Raw genomic sequence first — 10,446 nt, forward strand, 5'->3', positions numbered from 1 at the left:
CTAATGGGTGGGAACTAACCAATGGGAACTAACACTACTGCATCTGTGGATGATGGGCAAATGCAACACTATTAGACAGCTGTTCGCCGTATCTTTTCAAATGTACTTGGACGTAACATGGATCAACTGGCTCAGGAGCACTCACAGCCAGGCATGAAGGTACACCGTTAGATGAGAATGAAACCGGCAGCTACTGGACTATAAAACAAGGCAGGGCCTCTGCAAAGGAAGTCTGGACCTTGACAAGATATGACACTGTGCACACGAGGCCAGAGGACCATAAGAAAAAGTCATTAATCTGAACTTTGTGTGGCCACATCCTGTTCACGGCCCCACAGAACACTGCTAACGCTCTGTCAGAAAGCTGGCCACATGGCTTCAAGACGCGAAACGCTTCCTGTGCCGCTTGTATGCGTTCCCACCCAATAAATGCATATTACCCAGTGAGCAAATGGTCGTAGATAACAAGGCGAAAGATCAAACATGATTAGACCTTTGCTTCAGGGCTTGGGAATGCCCTGCCGGTGGTTCATAAAACAACAGCAGGATGTCATCGTGGATAAGAAGACCCTCATCAGGAGGATCATCCGGCTGCGGCATCTGCCCTGCTGAAATATCTCAGAGAGGGACTCTAAATCCCAGCTGCAGGGGTGATGCAATCCTTAGATCATGGGTTTTCAGACTGGGAACACACACTTCTTTGAGGTCACTAGCCCAGAGATGGGGATGCGCTGCTGCACGGACACGTCGTGGTGTGGTGTAGTGGGACCACCACCTGTCATAAAATATCTTTACGGCTCTTCCGTGGTGTTTGTGGCCCAAATAAACCACATTTAGCTTCTCATTAAAATCTGAATCAGTTTTATTTGCTCATGTGTGCACATACATACGAGGGATTTAACTGCAGTTACGCGTTGCTCTCGGCGTACTTGTATTGGGTATAGGCATGGCGGGTAAGGAAAATGATTAAAAAAATAGATACAAGGTAAAGATTTTTGAATAGATGTGAGAAAGATGAATAAACATATTTCTACAGTATATCAGTATTTATAGTGAGAGGAATTTGTACATTTGAAATATTATATATTATATGTATATTATGTAGACAAAATCTACAGCAAATCTTATGTTTAATTAATTTACTGTGACTTTGCTTGTTTGTTATATGTTGTGTCTGTTTTATTTAATCTGGTGTTTTTCTTCAAAATAATGCACTATTATCATTAGTTGTGATTTATTACTTTTTTATCATTTAAGCACTTTGTAAGAGGAAACACGTTGGCAGCATGTTTTCAGCATTTAATCAGAGGAAATTCTTTAAGTTTATCTACGACAAATGTCTGTGGAGCCTCGTCTCGTCCTCAACACAGACCAACAGCGCCCCCGACAGGCCACTTGTCTGCTGACATGGGCCAGATGCGAAGGGACGCTTTAAGGCCTCGTCGGGCTTCCGTACGTAGCGAGTCACTGCTTCCCCCTTCGTCTCTTTCTCTCAACTGCCTCAGCATGGACCCTCTTTCCAACTTTATTTCGATGTTTTAGCGTTGGTGCGGGGTTGTCTTGGGATTAACGGCCTTGGTCGGTGCTCGGTGACTCACCTAGACACGATGTTTACCACCACCGGTTCTCGGGGCCTCTGTAAGTAGCCGTTAAACCCTTTAACAGCTTCTCCTGTCACTTTGAACGGGGGCACCTAGCCCTTAGCTCACCGATGGTAGCATAGCGCTGTCATTCATTTACTCGAAGCCGCAGCTCCGAGTTAAAAGTGCTTTTAGTTCATTAACGCTTGAGGTTACTCCTTTTCAGTTCAGGGAAGGATTCATTAGAGGTCTAGTTGTTAAAATAACACGAACATTTAGTTATTTCCCCCCCTAGTGTTGAGGCTATGTGTCTGCCCCACCTCTGTATAGGCTACAAACGAGCCATTTCTGAAAACCAAACAAACAAAATCAGAGCCGGTTGCTGTAGAAGGTGACTATAAACTGTTGTGTATGTTTTTTTTTTTTTGTTTTTTTTTATCCTAGACAAGGCTCCTCTGTGTAAAAGCCTCCTGCTGGTTCTCAATGGGCTGACTGTGATGCTCACCCTGCTGCCTCAGTACCAGGAGCTGTTCGTATACAACCTGCGGGATGTCACACAACAGCACCAGGTACGTGTCCATCCCATCGTGTGTGGCTGCTCGTCATCTAATCTGAGAGGAGAAAGGGTTCAATGGATGACCCTCCCACTAGCATCAGGTTGGGAATTTTAGGAAAAAACACCACAGCAGACCATCCCCATTGAGCTTTCATCGGTTTGCAACACTCAGCGGGAGGAGTTTGATGTACAGTTGGATATGACCTCCTGTGGCGTTCGCTGTTAAAATTTGGTCGAATGAGTCTGTTGCTGAAAGTTTTCCTCAGACTAGCCGGTGTGTTATGGAGAGGGTGGGAGGAGTGGGCCTGGATGTCTGACACAGCTCGGAGGGTCCAGCTCCACTCCTATAACATCACTGCCCTTGCGGATTAATTTGTTGAGTCTGTTGGCGTCTGCCACTCTCTGCCTGCTTTCCCAGAACGAAGCAATCATACAGGAGGACACTAGCCACTGCAGAGTCATTAAACATCTTTAGTATTGTCTGGCGGATGTTGAAGGACCTCAGTCTCCTCAGAAAGTAGAGTTGGCTCTGGCCCTTCCCGTAGAGTTCCTCTGCGTTCTTTGACCAGTCCAGTTTATAGTCTATGTGCACCACTCCCAGATACTTATAATCACCTTATAATCTATGTAATCAAACGCATAACAGGGAAAATCAATGCTGTGTATTTTAAAATCCTTAAGTGAAAGGGCAAGAGTCCCTTACATGCGACACTTAGCAAACATACAATGCCCTGGAAAAGGACTTTATTGTCTATTTGCCCCCATTTAAAGGGTCATACTTTACGGTTACCTAATCTGAATCTGAGGACAGGATCCAGGGCAGTATAGTCCAAACTTAATATTCATAGTGGAGTCATGTCTAATTTCTGTTCCTTGAGAGTTTAAGTGGCTCAAAGCTTAGATTGGGAACTGAATTTAAGGACTAACAATCAGGAGAGACTGTAGGTAGGAAATAGATGAAAATCATAATCACACATCTATAGATTAGCTGTTATCACACAAACAAGTTCCTGCATGTTATGACATCTGAACCAGTGTCATCCGCTAGTGACGAGGCAGTTGAAAGTACACGAAAAAACAACTAAACAGACTTTAACCCAGTAATATTTTATTAAACGGTTTTACCATAGTATTCAAAAAATTAATTATTACTCAAGGCAATAACGCAGTCGATGTTCCCCTGTGCTTTAGGTGTATGTGTGTGTGTGTAACTCTGCTCTCTCTTGTTTTGTAGTTGTGGAGGTTGTTGTGTGGCAGGCTGGTCTGTCTAGACGTGAAGGACTCCTTCTGTAGCAGCCTGCTCATTTACAACTTTCGAATCTTCGAGAGGAGGTTCGGCACCAGGAAGTTTGCTGTGAGTACATGTACCATTGATAGAGTAACAAATATATAGAAAGTTCATAAACATAATTGATAATTGGACAATTGATTTAATTTAATTTGTGGGTAAAGCGTGATTATTGATATCAACATGAGGTAAATCTGTGGAGGAACTTCACATTTTAGAGAAGGAGACACTTCTTCCTTTCTGTTTTAATAAAATATTTATAGATGTGCGTTTTAGTCACCAAAATCTGTCTTCTTCTTACTTTCAGTCCTTCCTGCTGGGCACTTGGTGTCTCTCTGCCCTGATGGATTTCCTGTTGGCCCAGGTTTTCCAGTATTTATTTGACTATGAGGTGGAGGAACTTCCTGCAGGACTGTGAGTAGCATACCTCTCTGTCATTTTTATCTCCACTCATCAACTCACTGTTTGAAACTCTAGCCACATTTAATATGAATATCCAACATTATATACTATTGAACATCATCACAACATCAACAACATCATTGTTCTGTTGGGAAATGTTGTTGTGGATGTTGAAAGCAGTCGAAAAGAATGGAACATGAAAAATAACCCAAGTCCTCCAGACTCCCCTGATCCAAAATTGAATGAGTATCCGACCCACAGAGACCCGAAAAGACCATAATTGGTCTCCTTTAATTTCCTCCTCCACATGGTATGTTTAAGCCTTGGTCAGTGTTAATTTTTTAATGTCTTATTCCCACTACAGCTTTAAATGTGGGTATGTGATCTCAAAGTAGACTGGGAGAGCAGCAAATAGTCCATCACCATAAAAATACATTTTTTGCCCTAACAGGCGTAGTAAATTGATTGCTACATTTTTATTTAACATCTGTCTGTGTCTCTTTTCATCTGTCTGTGTCTCTTTTCTTGTCCTCTCTGTCCTCTCCTGTCTTTCCCATCTCACAGACTCGCTCCAGTCTTCTCTCTGTTTGTGCCTTTCTACCTGTCGATACCGAAGATGCCAGTCACTCAGGTACTGGGCCACATCCACATCACCAACAAGTCTCTGGTCTACATAGTCGGCTTGCAGGTGAGCCCTCGTACTGCTCGTACAGTGTCAAATTCTTCCTTTATATTATTTCCTCTAATGTGGAAAGTGAAACTTAAGATTAAAATGTTCAGCTGTCTCTGTCTGCCTGGGAAATAAATAGTTTTTTTTTTCTACGATGAATTGGCTTACAAGGTTCATCTTACATTTATTTGACGTTCCTCATCCTTCTGTGTTACAGCTCTTGACTTCCAGTCCCTTCATGTGGCTCCTGGCACTCAGTGGACTGGTGAGTAGATAAATGGGTGTTTTACTGTGTATCTAAGAGGTGTGCCGTCATTTAAAACTGTAAGAAGTGATTTATGAACGGCAGAAGTCACATGTTTGTCGAGACCTTCGGACTTGGTACACAGCCCATATGTGAGGCAGGGAATCAAAACACTGCTGAAAGGAGCTAATACGCTCTGCTAATGTTTGTGTTGGCACCATTATCAGTAGTTGCTTAAAGAAATAGTGCTTAACAACATTTTATTTCATTTCATAGATGTAGTTAATTTAACATATCAGATTGTAATACATGTTTTAATAGAAGTGAATATATAAAGATTAAGAATTAATACTGACAAAGTTTTATTGATGCCAGTGCTTTTAGTGATTCTGCTTATCAGTCCACATTTGTGCGGCTGGGAGCTGAAAAGCGAGTTGAGCTGGTTGTCGTCTGAGATCTAACTTTAGCTGTTTGTCACGAGAGAATATTTGATTCGATTTAGTTTTTTTTTTGTAGTAGGAAACAATCTACCAAACCTGCCTGCGTGACACTAATTTTATTAGACAGGATCTCGATCTGTACTTGCTGGGTTGAGAGGCAGCCTAATGAAACAAATACGCAGCATCCCTGGAGTTTAAGCCTGAGTTGCATGGAGAGATGTTTCTACATACAGAAAACCTTGTACTTGATACACATATTTTTACAAATGTGTCTTTCAGATCTCGGGCGGACTGTATCACTCCAATTTCCTCCGGTTACAGAAGATCCTCTTTGTGCCCGTCTGGATGTCTCGTATTGGGCGATACATCCTGGAGCCGATCTTCTCGAGTGAGTGTGTGGCTTAGAGTGTTGCAGGGCCTCGATGACTAATTGAATAATAATAACTGTTGAGGCATTTGGCCATTCATAGGATAATGGATGGTCTTACAATGTCAAATTTTCCTTCATATTTTTTGTTCGTGCTCATTTTTTTTTTTAAAAAAACTCTTTTTCTATGTTTAATTGCTTTACGAGATTTATTTACATAATAATTTGGCACTTTATTAATAAACAAAGATGATAGACTGTATTATATTTCAAAACTGCAAGAGAAAAAGAAGGACGGATATGTTTGTGTTTATTATAGGACAAGATTTACTAAATAGTTGTATTGAAGGATAAAGAAGGGATTTCTGAGAAAAAGCATTTGACTGAAGATGTGCTTTTTATATAAATGCACATGTTACTTTCATCTCATAAAGTCTTTGCTTTAAAGGCTGTTTACATTCAGTGGTCCGTCTTAAGTAGCTCTTCCCCTCCAGTCCCTAAAGTCCTGCCCGGCCGTTTTAAACCTTTCAGCTGTGAAGCATTACTTACTGGCCTCAAAATAGTCGGTGCTCAACAATGTTACTTTCCACATTTTGTCCCATAACTGAAATAGAAAATGGCAACACTAATCTAGTTTGGTCACTGCTGTGTTTCTGTGTGCAGAAGATTGGATAGTGAGCTGCTGCAACATATCAATATCAATTTTTAAAAAAAAACATAAAATTCAGTTATTCTAGATTAATCATGGTTTCCTGTTGTGTTATAAACGTATGTGATTGTCAAGGCTCCCAACCGAGCAGAGAGACGCCTCTGGGGATGGGGGCCACCCTGGACATTCAGAGGCAGCAAAGGATGGACATGCTGGACCAGCAGCTGCTACTGGCCCAATACAACGAGGCCCGGAGGAACGCCAGACCACAGCCGCAGGTACACACACACACACACACACACAGACTTATTAGTGAACCCAGCGGACACAATGTCAGACTGTGGTTGCAGCTCTACTGTCTCTGTCGTCTCCACACGTACAGCAAGGACTCGATTCTGACTCTGTGTTTTTGTGTGTGTTTGTAGGGTGGGTTGTTACAGTGGACCAGGCTGTTCCCCTCCCTGAGACAAAGAGGACAGAATCGGCCCCCGGTGCAGCCCCGTCCTCCGGCTCAGACGCAACAGTCCACACAGGCGCCGCTGCTGGACAACTCTCCTGTCGCAGAGGAACAGGTGAGTGTTCGCTGCGTGAGACGCAGCTTTGCTACCCGAGGTTCGCATCAGCCCGTGTACATGACTCAAGTGCCTTGTGAAAGCACCTAACCTGCAATTTGCACCCCAGGCGCTACACAAGTGACAGCCCAGTGCTGCTGTGTGAAAGGATTGATGGATGGGTCCAATGCAGGAATAGAACCTCCCCATCTGAGAATAATATAGTATAAATTATTATTATTATTAATTCACTCTCTGTGGTCCATATATGACTTGGAGGCCTCAGAATCTTCATAGACAGATACAATGCAAACTCATGTTACCTAATACTTTGTGCAGGGCAAATGTGATGCCATCTTAGCAACACCTTCAATCTTTGTTTTTGTTTTTTTCCCACAGGTTGCGCGATTAGTAGAAATGGGCTTTTCCAGGATCGACGCCCTCGAGGCCCTCAGAGCTTCAAACAACGATATCAACATGGCAACCAACTTCCTTTTGCAACACTGAGGGAAAAGGGCTCAGTGAGGAACAAACCGCGGTGAGAGGAGACAGAAGGAATGGGTGGAAAAGAAGCAACCAAAGAAGAGGAAAGAGCAAGAAAATGATGCAGAGAATCAAAAACACTGAATGCCGGCGAGGAAGACATTGGTGCCACTGCTCCCTGAAGCAGCGTCAGGCCGACTTGTCCCGACCTGAGCTCGATAGCAGGCTGATTAATGAAGAAGTGTGAAGCACAAAGCGAAAGACATTTGCGTCATAGCTTTTCGACGGCCGTCGTGGTGTGAAGCAGGCGACGCGGCTCGAGGCAGACGAGTTAGACTTCCTACCTCCAAGGAGCGCCCTGTGAAAAAAATCCAGAAAGCAGATACTCACTACTCACTACTGCTGCTCGCTCCTGGAGGAAATACAAAACGGTTATTTATTTGAAGCGGAACTGATGTTGAAGAATTCAAATCCCACAGAACCTCACCATAGCTATGTGAAACACAGTCTTACGTATCCCAGTGTCATATACTGCCACTTCTGAAAAGAACATGCAAGGTTGTTGAAACAATCGTTCATCTCATGTAGGATACATTACGATCCTTTTCGTTCCAGATGTTCAGGCCGTATTCGTAGGTTGTATTCGCCATGAGGTTTCGCAAGAAGCCACACACACATGCACTCTCTGTATATTCCCAGCTACTTCTTTATATTTGCTAGGTTTCAAGGAAGTAGCAGGACTTAACCCTTTTCCTGATTGAGATGTTTTAACAAAGCAGTTTGACTGGCAGCTGCTGAAGGATTAAAACCGCTCTGGAGCAGATTGTTCCAGCTCACTTTTACCTCCATGTATACGGCCGTTTGGCAGGTTAGATGCGTTATCTCAGGTTCTGTTAGGTGTCTTCTTCTTCTGTTGATGACATAATCACACATCTTAATTTGAGAGTAGCCCGAAGGCGGAGGTCATGTTTTACGCACGTCGCTCACACTCCGTATTTATTTCGTCTTAACAGAGTCTCTGCCAGCACATCCGTCTAAACCCTAGCAAGTCTTAAAAAGGCCTGTCGATATTTAATATGCAATATTATTACGAGAGAGGTTTATGGAGACTATGCGCTGCATAGTAACTACGTCGTGTATATAAACACACATGCGAGAGGAGTAAAATTGCAGCCAGTGTGTATTGATGTCAAAGACAGAAGCTAGTTTTATATTTTGTGCATAACAATATTGATTCTATATGACCACTGGAGTGAGCCCGTCATTTGTGTGTCTGTATTTTCGAGAGTGACCTAACAGTATATGGGTGTGACGAGGAAGTTGTTGCATGGATGACTTCCCGGTGAACTGTAACGAATCATATTTGATCTGTGGAATAAATCGGCTTGATTACTGAGTTCATTTGAATTACTGCGACGAGCATGTTCTTGACTTTTCCATTTAATTGAAACGGAAGCGTTGCATAATTGTCCTGAATATAAAGTCTTATTTTACTCACCAGGATGTGATTCAGGGCATACACCGATAATTCACAGATGACTCGATGAGATCAGCCCACCCACGAGTTCACTGTTATTTATATGTGAATCTGTAGGCTGGGAAAATTCTTCCCGACAAGTTTCCAGGGGAGGACAGAAAGTCTCACAGTTTGTCCCCCATTGCTTACTGTACATATTGAAGCTGAGCTCTAAAAAGACGAAGGGTATATTTAAATACATATGTACGTTTAAATTGAAAAATATATACTGTAAAACATACTTTAGGAAAGTGGACTTTAATGAGCTGTTTTAGTTCAGGGATGACAGCTTTGCCATCATTCCTCTGTCTCCCACCATCTCCACTGGATCAAGAGGGCGTTCCAGGACCAAGCCGGTTTTTGTGACCAGTTTCTCAAGGAAATGCTGCTGTTTCATAAAAAACAAAACAAAACAAAAAAAAAAACACCACAGTAGATGTCCGATTCCACAACAACGTCTCTCATACTAAGGTTAATAAATAAAAATAAAAGACAGATGTCTATTCAAATCACATTTTTATAAATGAATAAAACATTTATTGTTAATGTTATTGGTGCCTTTAATGGCATGTTCATTTATTTATTAAGTCGTTTATTCATTTATTTTTTTATTCTGAGAGGTCAGGTCCTACTCTTATTAAAAAAGATATGTTCATTTTGTTCTAATGTTCTAATAATTTCACAAAACATTCGCACATCTTGTAAACCGTGAATCCCCTCACTGTTGTGGTGCTACTTTTCAACACATGATGGCGCTCTGTCGAAAGATAAGACGGTTTAAGGATTTCATAAAACTACCGTCTATCTACAGATTAGTCTGGCAGAAACCGATGTATAGAATATATAAAGCACGAAGCTGAAACGGGGGCATGTTTGGACTTGTTGGGTTTATCTTGAAGATGCTTTGCCACTCTTTTAATTGGTTTTAATTGACTGGTGGGGAGTTTAGGTTTTTATAACCAAACGTATATATTTCACCAAACGTATGTCATTTCAACAATATGCAAATTCAATCAGATTTATTTACAGAGTCATTTAATTCCTTCTGATAATAACAGTTTTGACCCTCCATACTATGAAAGGGTGTTAAATGAATACGGGTATTGCTGCATCACAGTATATTTCAACCAATACACTACGATCCTCCATATCACAAAGATTTTTGGTAGAGAAAAAAAATCTAGGTGGGATTATGTGTTTGTTTTATTATTATTATGATTACTTTTTTAATTCTTTATTATGTCATTGGCCTTTTTAAGTTTTGCCTCACAGTTTGTTTGATCATCTTGTAATAAAGTTATTTTGTATATTTTGCACAATTTGTCATATCTATACTGAAGCAGTATTTTGCTTCCCAATAAAAAAAAAAATCTAGAAATAAAATCAAGACAAATATCCCTCAGCCAGCTATTCTTGGGAAAGCTAATATATATATATATATCTCCTTATCCTTATAGGGAATTTAAGATAGGAGATAGAGACTGAAAAAAAATGGAATCCACACAAGGACAGAGGCTCCATCTGCAGCACTGATTGTTGCACTGATATTCAACAAAATGCATTAAATAAAAAATTATAATCATTTTGTCCACTGCATGTTTTTATGATTGTGTAATTCCTGTGGGACACGTGTAAAGGAGCCAATAACATGTCATTCAAATACAATTTTACCAAACATTCACTAAACTTCTCTAAACACA

At 41.3% G+C, this 10,446-nt stretch overlaps 1 protein-coding gene across 1 annotated transcript; it reads left to right on the forward strand.

Moving 5' to 3' along the window:
* The first annotated feature begins 1,463 nt into the window (after positions 1-1,463).
* ubac2 (UBA domain containing 2) lies at positions 1,464-8,626 on the forward strand. The gene is made up of 10 exons (XM_047603785.1): positions 1,464-1,638; positions 2,025-2,149; positions 3,371-3,490; positions 3,732-3,838; positions 4,391-4,514; positions 4,714-4,761; positions 5,460-5,568; positions 6,332-6,474; positions 6,622-6,768; positions 7,147-8,626. The coding sequence occupies exons 1-10, from the start codon at positions 1,608-1,610 to the stop codon at positions 7,252-7,254; spliced, it is 1,062 nt and encodes a 353-aa protein (XP_047459741.1). The 5' UTR covers positions 1,464-1,607; the 3' UTR covers positions 7,255-8,626.
* The last annotated feature ends 1,820 nt before the right edge of the window (positions 8,627-10,446 follow it).

Source organism: Mugil cephalus, chromosome 13 (genome assembly GCF_022458985.1).
Source record: "Mugil cephalus isolate CIBA_MC_2020 chromosome 13, CIBA_Mcephalus_1.1, whole genome shotgun sequence".
Lineage (NCBI taxonomy): Eukaryota > Metazoa > Chordata > Actinopteri > Mugiliformes > Mugilidae > Mugil > Mugil cephalus.